At 44.6% G+C, this 26,528-nt stretch overlaps 1 protein-coding gene across 1 annotated transcript in view; it reads left to right on the forward strand.

The window, feature by feature from the left end:
• The window catches only part of LOC106561994 (T-cell immunomodulatory protein), a 130,744-nt gene that overhangs the window by 94,730 nt on the left and 9,486 nt on the right, over positions 1-26,528 (forward strand). Inside the window, exons 13-15 of the mRNA XM_014126507.2 lie at positions 3,949-3,992; positions 7,233-7,311; positions 25,908-26,032. Of these exons, the coding sequence (XP_013981982.2) occupies positions 3,949-3,992; positions 7,233-7,311; positions 25,908-26,032 (248 nt within the window). The remainder of the gene's footprint in view (positions 1-3,948; positions 3,993-7,232; positions 7,312-25,907; positions 26,033-26,528) is intronic.

Here is a 26,528-nt window from a genome sequence, read left to right on the forward strand (position 1 = left end):
ATCCAAGCACACAGAGAAGCATCCACATCCTGGAGCAGTAGCGGCATGGCCAGTGATTCGTGAAGGACAGCGGCAAGGCACGCTCCCCGTCTCGGTCTCTCTCCCTGTGCCACGCATCACTGCCTGCGTCAGGCACTTTATGGAGTCTCTATATCAGCACCATTGATTGGATTTACCCATTCTACTAACCAATTTACGGCACGACACGCTCACAGTCCCCATAGTCCTTTAAACAAGCCAGAGAAGATGTTGCACTTGCTCCTCTTTATAGTGGCCACTAGTGACTCGGGATCACATCTTTGTTATGAACACTTAGAAAGAGAAGGGTTTGTAATCCAACCTCTACACCATGGGCCAGTGTGGATTGGAATTAACTTGGCGTTCTGAGAACTTGGCATGGTGAGAATACTAATACAAGTTCCAAAAATCGAAATGAATTTGGAGAGGGTAGCCTTAGCTATATGAGATCGGTTCGACCCAAGCAGAGACTGGGTCAGTGTCGCGCATGGTTTTCAATGAGCGAACAGAAACACCCTTCTGGGTTTAGAGGCCCAACGTTTTATGATCTATTGACCTGCTCTGTCCTCTGCACACGGCTGACAGGTGTTAGACCTGATCCCAGGCCCCGGTTTCCCAAAAGCATGTTAAGGCTAAGTTCATCGTTAGAACAATTGAGCTCAATGGTTTCAACAATGAACGTAGCCTTAAGATCCTTTTGGGAAACTGGGCCCAGGTCAGTGTTTGATCATAAAGATATCTATCTGCATTCTCGTGTCCTGATTAGGGCTGTAACCGATGAAATCATCAGCAGCAGAACATATACCTTTCAACATGGGCAGTATCGATCCCATCGACCACAGAGGTATAACCCCCGAACCCAACGAATTGCTCCACGTGGAGGTCAAAGGGCCTCATCTCAGGGCCTCCCGAGTGGCGCAGCGGTCTAAGGCATTGCAGTGCTTGGCGTCACTACAGATCCGGGTTTGAGCAGTGTGTCAAGAAGCAGTGTGGCTTGTCGTGTTTCGGAGGACGCATGGCTCTCTACCTTCGCCTGTCCCGAGTCCGTACTGGAGTTGCAGCGATGTGACAAGAATGTAACTACCAATTGGATAACACGAAACACGTCCTTCAGTTCCATACAGTAGGCTACACGGTCCAACAGTGACGGTCGGTCTCTCTGGGACTAGGCCTAGTAGCTCTAAAGAGGAAGGACTTTCATGTGTTTACTTTTGAATAGGGTTGTTTGTTTATCTGCATTAAGGAGTCCAGTCAGTGTGCAGCAGCAGTACAGGATGCATGATGGTAGATCCTAATTAAAGAAGTATTCAGCAGCTCAACTTCAATGTGCAAATTACCAGCGTCAGCCAATTAGTATGCTAATATATTAATTCCTCTTATTGCTGATTAAGAATTCAGGATTTTTTTCCTTGCTGCTCCATATGCACACAGATACCCGTACACTTCCCCTGCAGCTTATTATTGAGCTCATTTATTTTCTGTGTTCATTTTACTAACAATTTCTTTTTTTCTTCTCTTGGTCTTTTTTCCTCTTTTATTTCCAGTGCAATTTTTTTTATTTCACCTTTATTTAACCAGGTAGGCCAGTTGAGAACAGGTTCTCATTTACAACTGCGACCTGGCCAAGATAAAGCAAAGCAGTGTGACAAAAACAACACAGTTACACATGGGATTAACAAACGTACAGTCAATAACACAATTGAAAAATCTATGTTCAGTGTGTGCAAATGTAGTAAGATTAGGGAGGTAAGGCAATAAATAGGCCTTAGTGGCGAAATAATTACAATTTGGCATTAACACTGGAGTGATAGATGTGCAGATGATGATATGCAAATAGAGATACTGGGGTGCAAAAGAGCAAAAAATTATAATAAATATGGGGATGAGGTTGTTGGGTGTGCTATTTACAGATGGGCTGTGTACAGGTACAGTGATCGGTAAGCTGCTCTGACAGCTGATGCTTAAAGTTAGTGAGGGAGATAAGTCTCCAGCTTCAGTGATTTTTGCAATTCATTCCAGTCATTGGCAGCAGAGAACTGGAAGGAGAGGCGGCCAAAAGAGGAGTTGGCTTTGGGGATGACCAGTGAAATATACCTGCTGGAGCGCGTGCTACGGGTGGGTGTTGCTATGGTGACCAGTGAGCTGAGATAAGGCGGGGCTTTACCTAGCAAAGACTTATGGATGACCTGGAGCAAGTGGGTTTGGCGACGAATATGTAGTGAGGGCCAGCCAACGAGAGCATACAGGTCGCAGTGGTGGGTAGTATATGGGGCTTTGGTGACCAAACGGATGGCACTGTGATAGACTACATCCAATTTGCTGAGTAGAGTGTTGGAGGCTATTTTGTAAATGACATCGCTGAAGTCAAGGATTGGTAGGACAGTCAGTTTTACGAGGGTATGTTTGGCAGCATAAGTGAAGGAGGCTTTGTTGCAAAATAGGAAGCCGACTCTAGATGTAATTTTGGATTTGAGATGCTTAATGTGAGTCTGGAAGGAGAGTTTACAGTCCAACCAGACACCTAGGTATTTCTACAGTGATTCCTCCTTTAAAAGTTGTGTCATACTGCGCCACACCCTGCGTGCTGCTGCAGCATTCTCTGTGGCACGTCATTTAATTCTCTGCCATTTCTTCTGTTACTGCTGTTATTATATACTGTTATTGCTAGTTTGACCACCAGAGGGCATCTTTGAGAAGCATTTGATAGTATTCCGTATTGTCATTACCAGAGAATTTTTAAAATCTTTTTTGTAATAACATAGTATATGGGATTGATTTTAAGAAATTTGGCTTAATTAATTTGATTAATATTTTGGTGTTTCCATTCAGAGAAATTGTCAGTTTGTAAATTCAGACCGTTTCGCTCTCGGAGCGCACACTGGACAGTCGGGTCGAGGAGTAGAGTTGATTTGAGCGTTCTGGCCTTAGCTTGGGTGCTAGACTACCCTTGTAACATTGGCTAGCTACTTCCAGACACAAATGAGACCACTCTGACCATTTTACTCGCCCTAGCAGAGCTGGTAAGGCCGTCGTTTTGAAGTAATCGCGAAAAAACAGGCCTTATTTTCGTGCATTTTTCACCCTGCCAGCTCCTATTAGTTCTATTGAGCACCGTGGCACCAACTTGCCTTCCGAGCGTTCTATTCCCAGCTTATTGTTCAACGTCACAATGCCTGCTTCACTATTGTTGGCAATGAGACCTGCTCACGTTGCTTTATAGTTAAAATGTAAACACAAAATGTCAACAACAAAAATAATATTGGAACTCTGTGGTCTTCCCATTGTTTCCTATGGGGGAAATATAGGCATGTCTGTCTATTTCGCCAAGTATTTGGGGGGGGGGGCCTTGGGCAAGTTGCTGCGGGGGGTGCAGAGCTGTTGGCCAGGGTAGGGGTAGCCAGGTGTAAAGTATTGCCAGCCGTAGAAAAATGCTTATTGAAATTCTCGATAATCGTAGATTTATCGGTAGTGACTGTTTTCCCTAGCCTCAGTGCAGTGGATAGCTGGGAGGAGGTGCTCTTATTCTCCATGGACTTTACAGTGTCCCAAAACTTTTTGGAGTTACTGCTACAGGATGCAAAATTCTGTTTGAAAAAGCTAGCCTTAGCTTTCCTAACTGACTGTGTATATTGGTTCCTGACTTCCCTGAAAAGTTGCATATCCCGGGAGCAGTTCGATGTTAATGCAATGACTTCATTTATTTAGCTTCCTCATTAATAAGCATCCACAGAAAAACAAAATAAGCGTTGCAAATCTATCTTAAGTCTACCAAGTTTGGGTTTTCCTACCGGGATGACGACGTTAACCGTACAGTGTCTAACTCATCGAGCAGTGTTGTTAGTCACAGACAACTCCCACACTGTATGGGATTGTGTAGGACAAATAAAGTCCCTGTTGCTTGCTAATCAGTCTTCCTTTTCTCCACCTCAGTGCTCAGTGGACTCTGTTCTAACGACTGCCCGGGAAACGTCAAGGTAAGACTAGTGTCTCTGTGTATGCGTGTGCATTGTAACGCAATGAAAAAAAGATAGCCATGGAGGTATTGAAATGTAAAAATACAAATTCTAGAAACTTTTTTGAGAGAGTGAAAAGGCTTATCTTGTAACTAGTCAGTCTGGCCATCTTGGTCCTGTAAGAGCGTCTGCTAAATTACTAAAAATGGAAATGTCCCCAGAGCTAGTGACAGACAGGCTTGGTGCTGGTCCTGCCGTAGTGTTTGTTTGGGTTGTGTGCCTCTCCCTTGTGTGTCCGCCTACACTCACCCCACCATTGCCCGACTCAGCCGGGTGATTGATGGAGCCCATGTCTGGAGCTTTGGGCTGTTTTCTCCACTCTCCTCCTCCTTAAGTCCCTCACATCCATCACTCTAACCCTCTTCTGTCCGTATGTCTTCCCACCTATTGTCTCGTTGTCTATCACTATCCACCTCCTCCCTTTAGTTTCCACAGAACCTTTGTTCAATTTCCAATCCAAGTACAGTACAACTGTTCAGTCTGATGAAGCTATAGGCCTACATGCAATGTATAGTACTGTACTGTGTGGGAGGGTAAGTCGGTGTGGGAGGGTCTGTCGGTGTGGGAGGGTCTGTCGGTGTGGGAGGGTCTGTCGGTGTGGGAGGGTAAGTCGGTGTGGGAGGGTAAGTCGGTGTGGGAGGGTCTGTCGGTGTGGGAGGGTCTGTCGGTGTGGGAGGGTCTGTCGGTGTGGGAGGGTCTGTCGGTGTGGGAGGGTCTGTCGGTGTGGGAGGGTAAGTCGGTGTGGGAGGGTCTGTCGGTGTGGGAGGGTAAGTCGGTGTGGGAGGGTCTGTCGGTGTGGGAGGGTAAGTCGGTGTGGGAGGGTCTGTCGGTGTGGGAGGGTAAGTCGGTGTGGGAGGGTCTGTCGGTGTGGGAGGGTAAGTCGGTGTGGGAGCCTGGCTGCATTCTCTAGCAGCCTGCCATAGCGTTTCATTAGGCTGTTAAAACCGAGACAGACAGAAAGCTCTCTTCGTTAGGCGTCATCGGCCCATAATGAAGAGATCATACAGCCTCCATATGACCACTCAGTCATTTACTGCTCCTCAGAGCCCCACCCCGCGGCATGCCGAGAGAACCGTCTCCCCACAGTACTAGTGGTGGGTGGAAAAAATGTCTAGTTACATATCTGGATATGATTTTTGACGATGTGTCGTTTTGACAATATTGTAATATTATTTTTGCACTAGTTAGCTGTACTTGAACCAAAACTCCAGTATGTTTCCTTCATAGCTTGTTCTCCAACTTCTTTTTAAATAGGGAGCCAAATGTTTTTCAACACTTTTATTTCCATGACTGATCAAAACTCTCTCTTGTCCCTCTGTAGCAGACATATGATGAGCAATATGTTTGAACATCCAATAGCAAAAAAAATGACAGTATCGAATCGCAATACATTGAGAATCGCAATACATATGGAATTGTGGGAATCATGAGAATCGCCATACATATGGAATTGTGTGAATCTTGAGAATCGCAATACATGCACTGAGTGTACAAAACATTAGGAACACCTTCCTAATATTTAGTTGCACCCCCTTGTTTCCCTCAGAACAGCCTCAATTCGTTGGGGCATGGACTCTACAAGGTGTCGAAAGCGTTCCACAGGGAAGCTGGCTCATGTTGACTCCTGTGCTTCCCACAGTTGTGGCAAGTTGGTTGGATGTCCTTTGGGTGATGGAACATTCTTGATACCCTCAGGAAACTGTTGAGCGTTGATTTAAGTACCTTTGAACTGTTGTGTGAAAAACCCAACAGCGTTGCAATTCTTGACGCACTCAAATCTGGCACCTACTACCATACACCGTTCAAAGGCACTTAAATCTTTTGTCTTGCCCATTCACCCTCGGAATGGCACACATGCACAATCCATGTCTCAAGGCTTAAAAATCCTTCTTTAACCTGTCTCCTCCCCTTCATCTACACTGATTTGAAGTGGATTTAACCGGTGACATCAATAAGGGATCATAGCTTTCACCTGGATTCACCTGGTCAGTCTGTCATACAAAGAGTGGGTGTTCCTCATGTTTTGTACACTCAGTGTTTCTTATCGGCACCAAAGTATCGTGATAATATCATATCGTGAGGTCCCTGGCAATTCCCAAACCTACACAGTACACTGTAGAGCTGATGAAGGCCACAGTGGTCAGGGCTCTCTCAGACAGGAAACCCGGATAGGTGGGTCAAGAATTGTGAAAGCCCTTTACCAAGCGGCCTTGACTCAATACAGGGCTACACTACAGTTTGTTAGGGCAGTGGATCTCATTCCAAGCCGTTTTAGTGGCAACTTGTGTATCATGAGGTCTAGCGTTTATGTGGCTTTGGACTGCAACAACTTGAGAATAAAATCAATTGTTGTTTTAAAAAAGAAAAATTCAGTACATATATGTAAATGGCTACCACAATGAGAAGGACCTTTCAAAATCTGCTCAGAGGTGGTACTGCATCGGTGACTGGTATCCATGGTAACACATCCAGAAGATTACAATAGGCTCTAAATCAGAAGGCGACGTAACTTCATGTATGATCATTCTGTTCAGGCCTAAACTTTCCCCAGTCCTCCCTTGAAGATACAGAGAAAGCTACATAGCATAGGCCTAATTTACGTTTCGGGGGGAACATTTTCATTTTCCCCCGAACCGTTTAAAAATTCATCTCCGATTCGCCACATTGTGCTGTTCATTACCATTTTGAGGGATTACCAGGAACAGTGGGGAGGACTGCATAATGCAGAGGATGTGATGGAGCTGGCTGTGATGTCAGGCTCACTGTAGCCTGTCCTCAGTCTGCTGGAACCTGTGCTTTATTTCACCCAGAGGACATCTCTAGCTTCCTAGAGCTGCCGGGGTTTGCACCCAGATCCCCATTGGCTTCAGAAAGGTCAAGGAGGGTTCGCACACACTCTGTACACACAGCCAAAACCTCCTGAGGCGAGTCATGGATGGGGACAGATGTCTGTGTTAAGACTTTGGCGTCTGTGTTGAGAATTAAATGGTGGGAGATCAGTCGTTTCAGGGATAATGGTTCCACTAATATATGTGTTCATCTCTAATGCTGTGTGTGTGTGTGTGTGTGTGTGTGTGTGTGTGTGTGTGTGTGTGTGTGTGTGTGTGTGTGTGTGTGTGTGTGTGTGTGTGTGTGTGTGTGTGTGTGTGTGTGTGTGTGTGTGTGTGTGTGTGTGTGTGTGTGTGTGTGTTGATCTTGCAGCCGTTTGGTGTGAACCAGCCTGGACCGTACGTTAGCTACACTACTGTGGACTCCAACGGCTACCTGAAGAACGCCTCAGGTAAGTCCAACGTGGACAGATACTGTGTACAGTTGACAGTCGGCCAGCCGTCATATACAGGCATTCTGGCAATAGTGCAGATTGGGTGGGCCGTCTGCCATGACAGTTGCTCTATTGGGAATGGGGTTGAATACAGACTTCCCCTCTATACTTGGAGGTCATAATATCTGTGCTGCGGTAGCAGGTCTGAGTGACGGGGCTGTGGTGTGGTGTTGGTGAGTGTGTGTGTCTGGGTGAGAGGCCTTTTCCAGGACTGTAGCCCCAGGGGTTTAATTGAAGCCTGGCTTCTGTGTTTTCCCAGACAATCGCCCTGTTGCCCATCTCACCGGAGGTTATCTCACCGCCCGGGCCTGATAATGTTGACACAGCACGTTTCCTGCTAGAGAAAGGCATGATGGGTAGAGGGCTATCGGTTTGCTTGCTAAGAAACGGCGGGCTTTGTTGCTGCGCTCTTTGTTAGGAGGTTGAAAGGGAGGAGGAAAAGAGCCTCCTGCCTTTGGGGGAAAAATAAAAGAGATTTGATGAAAAAGAACCGAGCTATACGTCCAAGATAACGTTTCGAGGGCTCAGTGAAGAGGAGGGTGAAAGAATAGAGTTCTTAACAAAGATCTGTAGGAAAGGTTCTGTGTCTACGTCTGTGTGACTGGGTGGCTTGGAGGCAGAGGTGGAATTGCCATGTTCTGGGTCACTCAGTCAGGTTCCCCTTCATCAGAAAGGCTTCAACACAATGACAGAATTTCTCCAACGAAGCTAGCCGCATTCCTCAATACAAAACTATACCGTTTGGACCTATGGAATGGGATGGTTTGTATTGTCGCACGTAGCAAAATCACTTAGCCAGACAGAGTAACAATCGATGTCAGACTGAGCTATTTCACTTGAAAATTGGTTAAAATGGCTGAATTGTAAGTACAACCTGCACTGTAAAGTTGTCTTTATACTCAACCTAGTTCAGCCTGAACAAGACAGACTAGACATTAAACCATGACCCATTCAGTCTCATTATTCAACACCTGAGAACTAAACTAAAAGACACCAGCATTACTCTTTGTTAATGAAGTGTTTTGGACCTGCCCATGCTGGTCCGGTCCGAGGTGTGACTGGTGCCAGTGAAGAGCAGGCCAGCTAAAACATGACACGGGGAGATAGTTCTGTTGAATGGACAGGACAGATGAGTTGAATTAGGCCTAATGTCTCCCCCGCTGTCTCGAGGAGGTGACAAGGCCATTTCAAAGACAAATTGCAAAACAGCCTAGAGGACAGACATTATTTTCAGATAGCTGAGAAATGGATTCAAGCATTTGCAAGATTTCTCAGCGAGTAATTCCATCTTTTTAAAAAGCCTTGGTTCTGTTCACTAATTTTATTTTTCCTTTTTTTTGCAGTCTTTTACTTTCCATCGTCTGTGTGTATCTGGGTATCAACAATGAATAGGACAGCAAGGCCTAAAAAGCAGAGTATCTATTTGAGTATCTAGCTACATCCTGTTCTGTTGGAATCATCCACTAATGGAAAACGCAACAATACAACAGTCATTTTGAGACGAAGAACACTCTTCCCTCACTCATCTCGCTCTGTGTGACAGGACCCCGTTTATAGGGGCAATAGAATAGATCCATCAGTCCACAAGGAGTACAATCAAAAGAACCAGAGAGTCAGAAAGCCCTCCGTCTTTCCAAACAGTTTGCTTATTGTTCAATAATCCCCAACCGCTATTCAATTTTGCAGGACTCTCAGACACCAAACCGTGAGATTAAAAATCTCTATTTCTTGTGTTAAAAGTAAACTTCTCTCAAGGTTTGGAAACATTGGGAACACTCGAACCTTGACAGAGGAGAGGGAAAAGGCGAGGTAAACCTACTATAATACATGTCTGACTGGAGGGAATGATGAAGAATAGAAGTCCAGATAGTTCTCTTTGCAGAGAGGAATCTTCAGGAGAAAAAAGGAGAATTCCCTTTCTCCCATTCATGTTTGATATCTGTGTGGATGTTGAGCCTCTGTTGTGGTCAAGGCTATTTAAAGACGACTTGGATTCATTTAAAGCCCAGATTTGGGATTCAACACCCAACGGGTGTGTCAACATGCAGCGGTTTAGGGTTGTCCTCTGACCCCTGTGCTGGAGCTCTGCTCTGTGGGCTTAAGAGCAGCTGTGTCTGCACCAGACCCCTCTCCCTGAAGGTCATCTAACAGGCTGAACTGAGGAAAAAGCCCCAACACCTCCCTCCTGGAAGCTGAGCCAATGAGAAGGAGAGTGAAAGGCCAGAGCTGTGTCTACACTGACTGAGGGAGAGGCTCGGAGTATAGGTTAGATATACTGTACAGTATGGAGAGTGACTGGGTCAGCCCTGGCTGGGTTATTCCCAGGACTCCTCATTTGACAGTAATAAAGTGCAGTGCGGGACAAAGCCAGTGTGTGCAGGGTGATTTAAAGTGTATTTATTCTAGGGCCATGGGGCATGGGGAGAAGGCAGGTAGACTGACAGAAATGAGCGATGATGCGCGGACTGTCTGCTCTCTCTACTGGGGCCCCACGCTCTTCATTTACTCTTCAGTACTAAAAGAGAGGGAAAAGAGGTGACAGAGGAATGGAAGTCAAATACATGAATGGATGTGGAAGGAAAGGACTATAGAAAAGACATACTGTGGAGAGAGAGGATAAAATGGCTGAAAAATGGCTGAAAAATAGCAGCAAATGCGGCGAATAGTGGCAAGTGGGTAATGGGTAATGGAATGAAGATCTGGGTCAATGGAAACGAGGAAGTAGAGGGGACGGGGAAAATAAAGTGAAGGTTCAGGAGGTAGGATACACACTACACTACGCTGTGGTCCACAGATAGTGCTCTTACCGCTGTGTCACAGGGCTTCAAGCTCTGATTGGTGAACCTGCGTACGGAACTCTGACCCGGCTCGGCCATCTCGTTATGGTATTGAGCATTGGTTATAGTGCTGGACAGGCAGCTCCCGTCATACTATCACGTATGGCAGTGGCCCATGTGTTAGTGGCGGTTAGCCTCGGTGCGCTGCGGTGTCTCTGTTTCAGTGGTTCTGTGGAGGCCTGGGTCTGTGATGCTGAGGCTAAGGGACATAGGGGGTTTAAAAGGCCTGGCTGGCTGGTCCTGTCAGATGATCCCTGACTGCTCTGCCTGACTGCTCTGCCTGGCTGCTCTGCCTGGCTGCTCTGCCTGTGTATTGATCCCCAGGACCCAGGCAGTCTCCATCTCCACATCTCCAGCTGGAGCTAGTGAATCAACCAGCAGAATATTAATGCGGACTCTGCCTGCCTAGTGTGTGTGTGTGTGTGTGCGTGCGCGTGACCATACGTGTTTTTGTTTGTGTGTATGTGCATACTTGATTGACTGTGTGTGGGAGGGTAGTTCATTTACTGTTTGTGCAGTGCAGCAATGCATGTGCTGTCTGTGTGCTGTCTGGTCCTCAGAGAACCAGTGCTCCATCTGAACCTCTCACCTTAGTCTCCTCACCCCTCGGGCTATTTATATAAGGCCCTGGTATGCAATAGCTTACCTTTCCACTCATTCCTTATCCCCAATGGAAATAGAATTCAGCTATATTAGAGATGAATATTGACCTTAGCGGTAGATTTCCGTACCGTTGGTTTCTGTGCAATTTGGATCAAGGGAGTTGTTGTTCTGCACAGTTAGTAAATCAGTAGGCCATATAGAGTAAGCTACAGTCCCCTGTGGGTTTTAAAGGTACATCTAAATGTGGTAGGTGTGAGGTAAAGCTAGTGGTTTTAAAGGTACATCTAAATGTGGTAGGTGTGGGGTAAAGCTAGGGGTTTTAAAGGTACATCTAAATGTGGTAGGTGTGGGGTAAAGCTAGTGGTTTTAAAGGTACATCTAAATGTGGTAGGTGTGGGGTAAAGCTAGTGGTTTTAAAGGTACATCTAAATGTGGTAGGTGTGGGGTAAAGCTAGTAGTTTTAAAGGTACATCTAAATGTGGTAGGTGTGGGCTAAAACTAGTGGTTTTAAAGGTACATCTAAATGTGGTAGGTGTGGGGTAAAGCTAGTGGTTTTAAAGGTACATCTAAATGTGGTAGGTGTGGGCTAAAACTAGTGGTTTTAAAGGTACATCTAAATGTGGTAGGTGTGGGGTAAAGCTAGTGGTTTTAAAGGTACATCTAAATGTGGTAGGTGTGGGGTAAAGTTCGGGGTTTTAAAGGTACATCTAAACGTGGTAGGTGTGGGGTAAAGCTAGTGGTGTCAGGCATAATAAGCAGACGAGCTCGATTACCCTGGACTGGTGATGACAGGACAGCGGCTGTGTGTGTTGTTTTCACTGCGTAAGGGAAGGAAGGAGGGAGGGAGGGCTAGTCTCTCTGTGCATAGAGAATACTGGATGAAATGAAGCAGAGGAATGACAGTAATTTGAAAAATGACGGATGGTGAGTGAACAGTACCACTGGTACAAAACAGGAGTGGGGATGCGCTCTCTCTATCCACCCATCTCTCTATTCCATCCCTCTCTTTTTCTCTGCCATGGTGCCGGGGCTTTTGGCTGGCTCATTGGAAGGGAGGAGCGGAGGGAGGAGAGGAGAAGGAGGGATGAGGAACAAACAGCTAGGGAACTTCGGCAGGCTCTGTTTAATTAGGCAAATGAGGATGAAGGATTAAGGACAGCAGAGAATAACACCCCCCCCCCCCCTCCCCAATGCACACAGACACCTACACACACAATCACTGTTCTATGCTGTGAGACACACAGATTTGATACTCTCTGTGCGACACTCATGAGTGATCAAGTCAGGTGAACAAGTCACTCTTCGTACAGATGCCCAGGTAACCAAACACACCGCGCACAGTACACACTCTCTCTCACACACACACAGCACCTGTTGGGCTGGACCTGTGTCTTGTCAGGTTGAAGTCAGTGGAAGGTGTGGAAGTGAGCAGAGCTAACCAACTGGAGAGAGAGAGAGAGAGAGGGAGGATTATTATTGATCAGAGCTTTGTTCTGCCCGTGATTCTCTCCTGTGGGTTTCTGCACTCAGGCCAGTTAATTGGTCTCAAATTCAATGCAGGATTACCCCTCCGACTGTTCAACTCCTCCTGTTTATCTCTCTCTACAAACCACACGACACATTCACTCTCTTTCCTTTCACTCACTCTGTCTCGTTCTCTCACACATAATGTATCTTTCTCTCCCTCTCTTTCTTTCTGTCATTCTTCTCCTCTTCTCCCTGTAGAGTGTTAATATTGTCTCTACATCTCCTCTTCTCCCTGTAGTGTGTTAATATTGTCTCTACATCTCCTCTTCACCCTGTAGAGTGTTAATATTGTCTCTACATCTCCTCTTCTCCCTGTAGTGTGTTAATATTGTCTCTACATCTCTTCTCCCTGTAGAGTGTTAATATTGTCTCTACATCTCTTCTCCCTGTAGTGTGTTAATATTGTCTCTACATCTCTTCACCCTGTAGAGTGTTAATATTGTCTCTACATCTCCTCTTCTCCCTGTAGTGTTAATATTGTCTCTACATCTCCTCTTCTCCCTGTAGAGTGTTAATATTGTCTCTACATCTCCTCTTCACCCTGTAGAGTGTTAATATTGTCTCTACATCTCCTCTTCACCCTGTAGAGTGTTAATATTGTCTCTATATCTCTTCTCCCTGTAGAGTGTTAATATCGTCTCTACATCTCCTCTTCTCCCTGTAGAGTGTTAATATTGTCTCTACATCTCCTCTTCTCCCTGTAGTGTGTTAATATTGTCTCTACATCTCCTCTTCTCCCTGTAGAGTGTTAATATTGTCTCTACATCTCTTCTCCCTGTAGTGTTAATATTGTCTCTACATCTCCTCTTCTCCCTGTAGAGTGTTAATATTGTCTCTACATCTCTTCTCCCTGTAGTGTTAATATCGTCTCTACATCTCCTCTTCTCCCTGTAGTGTTAATATTGTCTCTACATCTCCTCTTCTCCCTGTAGAGTGTTAATATTGTCTCTACATCTCTTCTCCCTGTAGTGTTAATATTGTCTCTACATCTCCTCTTCTCCCTGTAGAGTGTTAATATTGTCTCTGCATCTCTTCTCCCTGTAGTGTTAATATTGTCTCTACATCTCCTCTTCTCCCTGTAGAGTGTTAATATTGTCTCTACATCTCCTCTTCTCCCTGTAGTGTTAATATTGTCTCTACATCTCCTCTTCTCCCTGTAGTGTGTTAATATTGTCTCTACATCTCTTCTCCCTGTAGTGTTAATATTGTCTCTACATCTCCTCTTCTCCCTGTAGAGTGTTAATATTGTCTCTACATCTCCTCTTCTCCCTGTAGAGTGTTAATATTGTCTCTACATCTCTTTACCCTGTAGAGTGTTAATATTGTCTCTACATCTCTTCACCCTGTAGAGTGTTAATATTGTCTCTACATCTCTTTACCCTGTAGAGTGTTAATATTGTCTCTACATCTCCTCTTCTCTCTGTAGAGTGTTAATATTGTCTCTACATCTCCTCTTCTCCCTGTAGTGTTAATATTGTCTCTACATCTCCTCTTCACCCTGTAGAGTGTTAATATTGTCTCTACATCTCCTCTTCACCCTGTAGTGTGTTAATATTGTCTCTACATCTCTTCTCCCTGTAGAGTGTTAATATCATCTCTACATCTCCTCTTCTCCCTGTTGAGTGTTAATATTGTCTCTACATCTCTTCTCCCTGTAGTGTTAATATTGTCTCTACATCTCTTCTCCCTGTAGTTTTAATATGGTCTCTACATCTCCTCTTCTCCCTGTAGAGTGTTAATATTGTCTCTACATCTCCTCTTCTCCCTGTAGTGTGTTAATATTGTCTCTACATCTCTTCTCCCTGTAGTGTTAATATTGTCTCTACATCTCCTCTTCTCCCTGTAGTGTTAATATTGTCTCTACATCTCCTCTTCACCCTGTAGAGTGTTAATATTGTCTCTACATCTCTTCTCCCTGTAGTGTTAATATCGTCTCTACATCTCCTCTTCTCCCTGTAGTGTGTTAATATTGTCTCAACATCTCCTCTTCTCCCTGTAGTGTTAATATTGTCTCTACATCTCCTCTTCACCCTGTGGAGTGTTAATATTGTCTCTACATCTCTTCTCCCTGTAGTGTTAATATCGTCTCTACATCTCCTCTTCTCCCTGTAGTGTGTTAATATTGTCTCTACATCTCTTCTCCCTGTAGTGTTGATATTGTCTCTACATCTCCTCTTCTCCCTGTAGAGTGTTAATATTGTCTCTACATCTCCTCTTCTCCCTGTAGAGTGTTAATATTGTCTCTACATCTCTTCACCCTGTAGAGTGTTAATATTGTCTCTACATCTCTTTACCCTGTAGAGTGTTAATATTGTCTCTACATCTCCTCTTCTCTCTGTAGAGTGTTAATATTGTCTCTACATCTCCTCTTCTCCCTGTAGTGTTAATATTGTCTCTACATCTCTTCACCCTGTAGAGTGTTAATATTGTCTCTACATCTCCTCTTGTCCCTGTAGTGTGTTAATATTGTCTCTACATCTCCTCTTCTCCCTGTAGTGTTAATATTGTCTCTACATCTCCTCTTCTCCCTGTAGAGTGTTAATATTGTCTCTACATCTCCTCTTCACCCTGTAGAGTGTTAATATTGTCTCTACATTTCCTCTTCACCCTGTAGAGTGTTAATATTGTCTCTATATCTCTTCTCCCTGTAGAGTGTTAATATCGTCTCTACATCTCCTCTTCTCCCTGTAGTGTGTTAATATTGTCTCTACATCTCCTCTTGTCCCTGTAGAGTGTTAATATCGTCTCTACATCTCCTCTTCTCCCTGTAGAGTGTTAATATTGTCTCTACATCTCCTCTTCTCCCTGTAGAGTGTTAATATTGTCTCTACATCTCCTCTTCTCCCTGTAGAGTGTTAATATTCTCTCTACATCTCCTCTTCTCCCTGTAGAATGTTAATATTGTCTCTACATCTCCTCTTCTCCCTGTAGAGTGTTAATATTGTCTCTACATCTCCTCTTCTCCCTGTAGAGTGTTAATTTTGTCTCTACATCTCCTCTTCTCCCTGTAGTGTGTTAATATTGTCTCTACATCTCCTCTTCTCCCTGTAGAGTGTTAATATTGTCTCTACATCTCTTCTCCCTGTAGTGTTAATATTGTCTCTACATCTCCTCTTCTCCCTGTAGAGTGTTAATATTGTCTCTACATCTCTTCTCCCTGTAGTGTTAATATCGTCTCTACATCTCCTCTTCTCCCTGTAGTGTTAATATCGTCTCTACATCTCCTCTTCTCCCTGTAGTGTTAATATTGTCTCTACATCTCCTCTTCTCCCTGTAGAGTGTTAATATTGTCTCTACATCTCTTCTCCCTGTAGTGTTAATATTGTCTCTACATCTCCTCTTCTCCCTGTAGAGTGTTAATATTGTCTCTACATCTCTTCTCCCTGTAGAGTGTTAATATTGTCTCTACATCTCTTCTCCCTGTAGAGTGTTAATATTGTCTCTACATCTCCTCTTCTCCCTGTAGAGTGTTAATATTGTCTCTACATCTCCTCTTCTCCCTGTAGTGTGTTAATATTGTCTCTACATCTCCTCTTGTCCCTGTAGAGTGTTAATATTGTCTCTACATCTCTTCTCCCTGTAGTGTTAATATCGTCTCTACATCTCCTCTTCTCCCTGTAGAGTGTTAATATTGTCTCTACATCTCCTCTTCTCCCTGTAGTGTGTTAATATTGTCTCTACATCTCTTCTCCCTGTAGTGTTAATATTGTCTCTACATCTCCTCTTCTCCCTGTAGTGTTAATATTGTCTCTACATCTCCTCTTCACCCTGTAGAGTGTTAATATTGTCTCTACATCTCTTCTCCCTGTAGTGTTAATATCGTCTCTACATCTCCTCTTCTCCCTGTAGAGTGTTAATATTGTCTCTACATCTCCTCTTCTCCCTGTAGTGTGTTAATATTGTCTCTACATCTCCTCTTCTCCCTGTAGTGTGTTAATATTGTCTCTACATCTCCTCTTCTCCCTGTAGTGTGTTAATATTGTCTCTACATCTCCTCTTCTCCCTGTAGTGTGTTAATATTGTCTCTACATCTCTTCTCCCTGTAGTGTTAATATTGTCTCTACATCTCCTCTTCTCCCTGTAGTGTTAATATTGTCTCTACATCTCCTCTTCTCCCTGTAGTGTTAATATTGTCTCTACATCTCCTCTTCACCCTGTAGAGTGTTAATATTGTCTCTACATCTCCTCTTCTCCCTGTAGAGTGTTAATATTGTCTCTACATCTCCTCTTCACCCTGTAGAGTGTTAATATTGTCTCTACATCTCTTCTCCCTGTAGTGTTAATATTGTCTCTACATCTCCTCTTCTCCCTGTAGTGTGTTAATATTGTCTCTACATCTCCTCTTCACCCTGTGGAGTGTTAATATTGTCTCTACATCTCTTCTCCCTGTAGTGTTAATATCGTCTCTACATCTCCTCTTCTCCCTGTAGTGTGTTAATATTGTCTCTACATTCCTCTTCTCCCTGTAGTGTGTTAATATTGTCTCTACATCTCTTCTCCCTGTAGTGTTGATATTGTCTCTACATCTCCTCTTCTCCCTGTAGAGTGTTAATATTGTCTCTACATCTCCTCTTCTCCCTGTAGAGTGTTAATATTGTCTCTACATCTCTTTACCCTGTAGAGTGTTAATATTGTCTCTACATCTCTTCACCCTGTAGAGTGTTAATATTGTCTCTACATCTCTTTACCCTGTAGAGTGTTAATATTGTCTCTACATCTCCTCTTCTCTCTGTAGAGTGTTAATATTGTCTCTACATCTCCTCTTCTCCCTGTAGTGTTAATATTGTCTCTACATCTCTTCACCCTGTAGAGTGTTAATATTGTCTCTACATCTCCTCTTGTCCCTGTAGTGTGTTAATATTGTCTCTACATCTCTTCTCCCTGTAGTGTTAATATTGTCTCTACATCTCCTCTTCACCCTGTAGTGTGTTAATATTGTCTCTACATCTCTTCTCCCTGTAGAGTGTTAATATCGTCTCTACGTCTCCTCTTCTCCCTGTAGTGTTAATATTGTCTCTACATCTCCTCTTCTCCCTGTAGTGTTAATATTGTCTCTACATCTGCTCTTCACCCTGTAGTGTGTTAATATTGTCTCTACATCTCTTCTCCCTGTAGAGTGTTAATATCGTCTCTACGTCTCCTCTTCTCCCTGTAGTGTTAATATTGTCTCTACATCTCCTCTTCTCCCTGTAGTGTTAATATTGTCTCTACATCTCTTCTCCCTGTAGTGTGTTAATATTGTCTCTACATCTCTTCACCCTGTAGAGTTTAATATTGTCTCTACATCTCCTCTTCTCCCTGTAGTGTTAATATTGTCTCTACATCTCCTCTTCTCCCTGTAGAGTGTTAATATTGTCTCTACATCTCCTCTTCACCCTGTAGAGTGTTAATATTGTCTCTACATCTCCTCTTCACCCTGTAGAGTGTTAATATTGTCTCTATATCTCTTCTCCCTGTAGAGTGTTAATATCGTCTCTACATCTCCTCTTCTCCCTGTAGTGTGTTAATATTGTCTCTACATCTCCTCTTCTCCCTGTAGTGTGTTAATATTGTCTCTACATCTCCTCTTCTCCCTGTAGTGTTAATATTGTCTCTACATCTCCTCTTCTCCCTGTAGTGTGTTAATATTGTCTCTACATCTCCTCTTCTCCCTGTAGTGTGTTAATATTGTCTCTACATCTCCTCTTCTCCCTGTAGTGTGTTAATATTGTCTCTACATCTCCTCTTCTCCCTGTAGTGTGTTAATATTGTCTCTACATCTCTTCTCCCTGTAGTGTGTTAATATTGTCTCTACATCTCCTCTTCTCCCTGTAGTGTGTTAATATTGTCTCTACATCTCCTCTTCTCCCTGTAGTGTGTTAATATTGTCTCTACATCTCCTCTTCTCCCTGTAGTGTGTTAATATTGTCTCTACATCTCCTCTTCTCCCTGTAGTGTGTTAATATTGTCTCTACATCTCCTCTTCTCCCTGTAGTGTTTAATATTGTCTCTACATCTCCTCTTCTCCCTGTAGTGTTAATATTGTCTCTACATCTCCTCTTCTCCCTGTAGTGTGTTAATATTGTCTCTACATCTCCTCTTCTCCCTGTAGTGTTTAATATTGTCTCTACATCTCCTCTTCTCCCTGTAGTGTGTTAATATTGTCTCTACATCTCCTCTTCTCCCTGTAGTGTGTTAATATTGTCTCTACATCTCCTCTTCTCCCTGTAGTGTTAATATTGTCTCTACATCTCCTCTTCTCCCTGTAGTGTTAATATTGTCTCTACATCTCTTCTCCCTGTAGTGTGTTAATATTGTCTCTACATCTCTTCACCCTGTAGAGTGTTAATATTGTCTCTACATCTCCTCTTCTCCCTGTAGTGTTAATATTGTCTCTACATCTCCTCTTCTCCCTGTAGAGTGTTAATATTGTCTCTACATCTCCTCTTCACCCTGTAGAGTGTTAATATTGTCTCTACATCTCCTCTTCACCCTGTAGAGTGTTAATATTGTCTCTATATCTCTTCTCCCTGTAGAGTGTTAATATCGTCTCTACATCTCCTCTTCTCCCTGTAGTGTGTTAATATTGTCTCTACATCTCCTCTTCTCCCTGTAGTGTGTTAATATTGTCTCTACATCTCTTCTCCCTGTAGTGTTAATATTGTCTCTACATCTCCTCTTCTCCCTGTAGTGTTAATATTGTCTCTACATCTCCTCTTCTCCCTGTAGTGTTAATATTGTCTCTACATCTCTTCTCCCTGTAGAGTGTTAATATCGTCTCTACGTCTCCTCTTCTCCCTGTAGTGTTAATATTGTCTCTACATCTCCTCTTCTCCCTGTAGTGTTAATATTGTCTCTACATCTCCTCTTCTCCCTGTAGTGTGTTAATATTGTCTCTACATCTCCTCTTCTCCCTGTAGTGTTAATATTGTCTCTACATCTCTTCTCCCTGTAGTGTTAATATTGTCTCTACATCTCCTCTTCTCCCTGTAGTGTGTGTGTGTGTTATGTTCACCACTGTGTTCCATCAGTGGTAATGGTCTCAATCCTAATATCTTCCATGCTCCCCTAATGCAATAGATATGAATGCCTCTGTGGCTGCTCTGTCGCCACAGTAACCTGTATTAGAGAGCACATCTCAACTGCAGCCTGGTGTCCAATTACGAGAGAGAGAGAGATAAGAGAGAGAGGGAACAAGAGGTAGAGCCATAGAGAGAGGGAACAATGGATATGTAGAGGGAGAGATGGGGAACAAGAGAGGAGGAGAAAGGGGGAAGAAGAGAAAACAACCAGCGCGTTGAAGTCACCGCCTATTCTGGTTACCTCTTCTCTCAACGCCAGTCTTGATCTGTCAAACCCAGGTCTCAGTTTTGCCTCATTCACCGTCTCCTCATTGTGTTTCTGATGATCAGACGCGACGCGCTGATGGATCTCAACAAACACTGTGTCACCCACGGTGCCGTGAGCTTTAATTCGGTCTTTTCCTCCTGCGAGAGCACCAGTGATAAGAGAGGAGCCCTATGGGCACGCCACTTATCTCCTCCGCTACAGACACCCGCTTCTCCCCACAAATCAATGTCTGAATCTGCCGTTTGCATTGTGTGGGCGCTGAGGGCCCCCCTCTCCTCTCCCAGGCTTAGCTGTGGTTCAGTGTGTACCACTTCATTCCTTTATCCCCCAGGCCCTGCCGCCGCAGTGTCCGCAATCGCCAGTATGTGTCCTTCCCGTCCCTCCCATTGCTGTAGAAGTGCCCAATCAGGGAGGGGGGGAGAGTGGTTTCTATAGCGACGGATGTTGAGAATCTCTCCGCAAACAGGTTGCCCGAAGATGATCCGGGGCCTTGGGAAGATGAGGTTGAGGGTGAGGCTTTGTGTGTCTCGCTGTGTGTGACCTACGGAGGATTTGATGTAGCCAGTGTGAATTCTTTATACACTGGTGTTTAAAAGATTGCTGCTGGTCACCATTTGAGATAATGTTTCATAAGATACTTTTTTGCGTAATTATGGGTCACGTTTCCTCTAATACAAATGCTGATCTCCATTAGGGTCTGCCTGATGGCGTCTGTTGCCTTCCCGTTGTTTACCACTCTCTGTGTGTTCTATATGTGTTGTGTCATTCCTCTGTGACCAATGAAGATCAAAAGCCTGGTGAGTGAGTGAGTGAGTGACTGAGTGACTGAGTGAGATCTTTGTTGAAAACAGCAGAGGTGTATTTGGAGGGCAAGGTGGTTAGGATGATATCTATGAGGGTGCCCGTGTTTACGGATTTGGGGTTGTGCCAAGACCTCAGGAAAAAAAATTAAGTATAAACATCAAGGGACCACACAGCCGTCATACCACTCAGGAAGGAAACGCGTTCTGTCCCCTAGAGATGAATGTACTTTGTGCGAAAAGTGCAAATCAATCCCAGAACAACAGCAAAGGACCTTATGAAGATGCTGGAGGTAACGGGTACAAAAGTATCTATATCCACAGTAAAACGAGTCCTATATCGACATAACCTGAAAGGCCACTCAGCAAGGAAGAAGCCACTGCTCCAAAACTGCCATAAAAAAGCCAGACTACGGTTTGCAACTGCACATGGGGACAAAGATCGTATTTTTTGGAGAAATGTTCTCTGGTCTGATGAAACAAAAATAGAATTGTTTGGCCATAATGACCATCGTTATGTTTGGAGGAAAAAGGGGGAAGCTTGCAAGCCGAAGAACACCATCCCAACCGTGAACCATGGGGGTGGCAGCATCATGTTGTGGGGGTGCTTTGCTGCAGGAGGGACTGGTGCACTTCACAAAATAGATGGCATCATGAGGCAGGAAAATTATGTGGATATATTGAAGCAACATCTCAAGACATCAATCAGGAAGTTAAAGCTTGGTCGCAAATGGGTCTTCCAAATGGACAATGACCCCAAGCACACTTCGAAAGTTGTGGCAAAATGGCTTAAGGACAACAAAGTCAAGGTATTGGAGTGGCCATCACAAAGCCCTGACCTCAACCTTATAGAAAATGTGTGGGCAGAATTGAAACAGCGTGTGCGAGCAAGGAGGCCTACAAACCTGACTCAGTTACACCAGCTCTGTCAGGAGGAATGGGCCAAAATTCACACAACTTATTGTGGGAAGCTTGTGGAAGGTTACCCGAAACGTTTGACCCAAGTTAAACAATTTAAAGGCAATGCTACCAAATACTAATTGAGTTTATGTAAACTTCTGACCCACTGTGAATGTGATGAAAGAAATAAAAGCTGAAATAAATAATTCTCTCTACTATTATTCTGACATTTCACATTAAAATAAAGTGGTGATCCTAAATGACCTAAGACAGGGAATAAGGTGTATGTAAACTTCCGACTTCAACTGTATGTTTGAACTTGTGAGATTCCTCCCTTGTTCCCTGACTTCCCAGAGCACCATTGGAAGTGAGTGGTTGGGGAGGAGACTGGAGAGTAGTTTTTCCTTCCCGTTTGTTGTGAAGCTGGCTATGTCCCTCACCTCTTCCTCTCCACTAGATAACTGAACTCTGTGGCACAGGAGAGCAAGCACTGCAACTTTTATGTTCTGAGGCTTTTAATGCTGGCGGGGTGTCGCTTTGGCTGACTGTGTGTGTGTTGTGTGTATTGTACTCGCCCATGTTTCTGAATTAACTTTTGGAGCTGAAGAGTCCTGACTTGTTGGGTGTGATGATGTGTTCTGCTCTGTTTGCCATACAGACAAAACTCTGAGGCTCTAGTGTGTGTGTGTGGGTGTGTGGGTGTGTGGGTGTGGGTGTGTGGTACTTTTCAACATGCTTGACACTCCTCACACCCAGATTGGAGAGAGCCTGGGATTGAGTGAATGTGATAAGCTGTGGAAGCGTAAGGTTCCTTGAGTAAACCTGCCCTTCGGGAGCTGTTTGGCTGGCTGGCTGCTCTGAATCCGTTTTGTGGTCTGAGAGAGGGGATTGGAGCCTGTCAATCATGTGCTGCAGGCTGGAGCGCCTCGCCAAGGTCTGTCTGTGTGCTCCACGGCCGCGCTGCAGTGAGATAAGACTCCCACTCCAGGCTGTAGACCGCAGCAGCTAGCCAGAACCCCCACCCCATCGCCAGCCTTCCTCCAGCCAGCACAACCAGCACCCCCCCCCCCCTCCCAGTGCATGGCCTCTCTCCAGCCTACATCCCCACCTGCAGAGTGGCAGTCCCTAAGTCAGCTTCCTCTCTCTCTCTGAGATACACATCCTCCAGCCAGCGTCCCCAGCAGCACTGTGACACCCCCCCCCCCCCTCCCCCCGCCCTTTTAGTTAACAACAGCCTGTCGCTAGGGTAGCTGGTCAACCCCAAAATGTCTGTCGTCTACCGTCCTCTCCTCCAGACCTTACACATACTTCCTAAGAGATTGTGGTTACTTAAGCCGGGCGTGCACTAGACGATCTTGGCCCTAATTCTTAGGGTTAGGGTACGTTTTTGAGATCGGTAACAAAATCCCAATGTCATTGCCTACTCCGGGCCGTCACCGATGCTTGTTTAATGTGAGCGGGTCAGAGACGCAATCAGAAGCCTACCGTTCCTGTCTTTGACCCATCCCAGATGCCCCGATATTGTCGAACGTTTGATTTTTATCAGCACAAAATCTGCAATGCTCTTGTTGTGTGAGATGTGCAACGACAACTTTTGAGAACGGTGGTCAGTAATAGGTCAATGAGAGCTCGCCAGAGAAGAAGCCAGTGAGATGATGACGTTGTTTCACATCACCCAGGATGTGTAGACTCTCCAGCAGAGGCCATGACTACTAGTATGCGTTTGTACTTGCCTTTATTAACCAAAGCCAAAGTGTCAAATCGTTACAACTCTGAAGTTCACGAGCAATGTTTCAATTCAATTCAATTCAAAATGTATTGGCTAGATATTTCAACTCGCTATGGCAAGCGTGGATCTCTGACTGAAAACTCAAAGCAGCCGTATAAAAGGTTAACTATCTAATCACATCAAGGGAAGAATCTTGTGGCGTGTCACCCCGTCTGTGTTACATGGTTATGTGTGCTCACCCACTACGTTAGTAAGACAGGGGAAAAAAGGTCGTTTTAAAGTGAGGATTTTGAAAGTCGAGAAAAGAGAGGGGGAGAGAGAGGTGCGTGTGTGTTTCTTAGTTTCAAACCTTGACTAAACTTGACTAAACAGAGATGACCTTCTTTTGACTTTTGCCCTAGCACTCCGCAGCTGATTCAAATAATCAAAGCTGATGAGTTGGTTATTTGAGTCAGGGCTGAAGCCAAAACATCCTGCCGGCTGCCTGGACCTGGTTTGGGAAACCCTGAGTTGGACGTACTTTTAAATGTCTTGTTTATAATCTCTTTATGCGTTTTAGAATCATATCACTTTATCCAAAGAGTAATTCTGGTGAAGCAATATACACCTTAATCAGATTACTCTGTCAGTTTATGTGTGGTCTCCTAGTGTGAGTCTTCTCATTAGTGGACAAAGCCGAAACTGCAACTCCTTCCTCAGCCCTCTAAAGCCAGAAAGTAGAGCCAGGACAGTTACCCAGAATTCAAACAACATCTTAATGTACATGGATGAAGTCATTAGCTTTCCTTAGTCCTTTTTCCAACACGGTAACACCTCTAAACTGTCTTCTTTTTTTTTTACCGAACAAAGGAGGTTGTTTTTCTTTTTAATAGTATCATTAACCCGTCTCTCCCCGCTGAAGGGTCTTGGATGTCTTGGATGGCCCCCAGGTCAGAACATAATGAAACTGCACCTCATTCCCCACCACACATACATAACAGTCTTTAGTGAGTGTTCAGAGAGGACTAAATTGATTGCACACATAACATATACGCTGAGTGTTCAAAACATTAGGAACACCTTCCTAATATTGAGTTGCACCCCCTTTTCCCCTCAGAACAGCCTCAGTTAGTCCACAGGGATATGCTGGCCCACGTTGACTCCAATGCTTCACACAGTTGTGTCAAATTGGCTGGATGTCCTTTGGGTGGTGGATCATTCTTGATACACACGGGAAACTGTTGAGCGTGGAAAACCCAGCAGCGTTGCAGTTCTCGACACACTCAAACCGTTGCACCTGGCACCTACTACCATACCCCGTTCAAAGGCACTTACTCAATATTTTGTCTTGCACATTCACCCTCTGAGTGGCACACGTGCACAATCCATGTCTCAATTGTCTCAAGGCTTTAAAATCCTTCTCTAACCTGTCTTTTCCCCTTCATCTACACCAGTGGTCACCAACTGGTCGATCTCCAAGGCATTCCTTGTCAATCCCCAAACATTTCTGTAAAAAACCCAACAATAAAGTCTTGCGTTCCTTCCTTTTTTCTTTTTTTTGGCGTTGTTGGCGCCATTTGATTCAGCAGCCCTAACGGCGGGAAGGCAAAATGTTCCCGTTTTGAACCATTTCATGTGTCTGCCTAACCGTCAGGCCCAGATAGCAAATGGCGATTGCATCTATGGGCCTACTGCTGGCCAATCAGACAGCTCAGTTTCCTCGAGCCATAGACTGTAAAAAGAAGCCCTGAACAGACAGCAAGGTTGATAAAGACTCCGGGAATACAGAGAAGTGCTGCTGTTTTAATGAGTGAGTTCATGTTTAAGTTGTTATTCAGCATTGTCTACATAAAATGCATGTTCTCCCTACTTCCACGCATGCTACAACCAGCACTGTTAGCTGTAATGAACGACTATAGCATTGTGTCAGAGTTAATACCCTGCTATTGTATCATGAAGCTGATGGGAGAGATCAGTGTGGTGGTCCATATTAGCAGTTAGCTTACTGGTTTAACTAGCACTGTGACGTGGACTTCCAAATCAGTGTCACTACAATGGACACGCCACTTTATTAACAGAAATGTAGACAGTACCATATTTTCGACCTGTAATGATTGAAGCAATTACATTTGGCTTTACAGCAACTGCTCTGAAGCTGCACGATGTAACCTGCTCCATCATTGCAGTCAATTACGGAAAGCAGGAACAGGGATCAAATCTTTCTCTCTCTCCTTATCTCGCTTTCTCTCTCGCGCTCTCTCTCGCTCTCTCTTTGTCACACTTTTTTATTTCGGAGGAGCTGGTCTAATGGTCCTCATTTCAAACTGTTACAATGGAGATTGGTGGAAGGTAGTATATAGATTCTCTCAAGATGGAGTTACACTTGTGCTTTACTGATAGACAGGCATTCAACCCCAGGCTTTTTGGCTCTATACTGAGGCTGTGTGTGTACATAATAGCTAGGCAGAACACACTGTGTTTTTTTTTTTAGGTGGACTGTATATATTACTATAATCAGTCATTGAAGCGTTTGCTTACTGCACATTGTAAATGTAAAAACAGCCTTCCATCTGAGTGTGGGTCCAGACCAGCCATGCAGTCCATCCACATTTATACTGATTTGTTGCTGTGGTGCTCTCTTTGTTTACTGTAAAGCGGGTGATTTACGTCGGCTGCGCTTGGCAGGGCCTGTGCGTGGGCCAGTGACGGGGTGGTGGAGGAGGGGGGTGGCAGACGCCTCTGGGCTGGGCGACGGTAGGAATAGGACAGTCTGATTTGTGTCTTTTTTTATGAGGCTTGTTTATGGGTCTGAATGGCTCTAATGGCTCCTTTGTTTTCCCCTCCATGCAGCGGGCCAGCTGAGCCAGTCGGCCCACCTCTCCCTGCAGCTGCCTTACACCGTCCTGGGCCTGGGGCGCAGCGCCAACTTCCTGGACCACCTGTACGTGGGTATCCCCCGGCCCCTCGGGGACAAGGTACAGTATGGTGCGCTGCAGCACTGGGGGAGGGGAGCGGAGAGGAGGGAGATGCCAGACAAAACACAGGACAGGACAGGATGCAGTAGGAGCTACAGCAGGTCTAATTAATACACCATGGAAATACTGTTTCTAGTCACTGCACCCATATAGAGAATACACCCAGAGCCACTGATACTGACACTAACTATACTGCAGGTTGATGTAAATGCTGTTCTTCCTGTTGCAATATGATAAGTAGATTATATATTGTGCAGTAAATAATTCATTATTTTCTTCGTTCCCCCACTTTTGTGCTACCTCAAACATTGGCATGTGGGTTTTGGGTTCGTGTGGAGTGACAGCCTTTTGTCTCTCGTATCGCGTGCCGTTTGAAATGCCGTTTGTTGATTCCTCGATAGATTCCCCTGCGCGGCTTATTTGAATTTGAGACGCTGGTTCCCGTTCCTCGCCTGTCAAAGAAAAGAACAGAGGTCTTCATCATAGCGGATTTGCA

Source organism: Salmo salar, chromosome ssa11, assembly GCF_905237065.1.
Source record: "Salmo salar chromosome ssa11, Ssal_v3.1, whole genome shotgun sequence".
Lineage (NCBI taxonomy): Eukaryota > Metazoa > Chordata > Actinopteri > Salmoniformes > Salmonidae > Salmo > Salmo salar.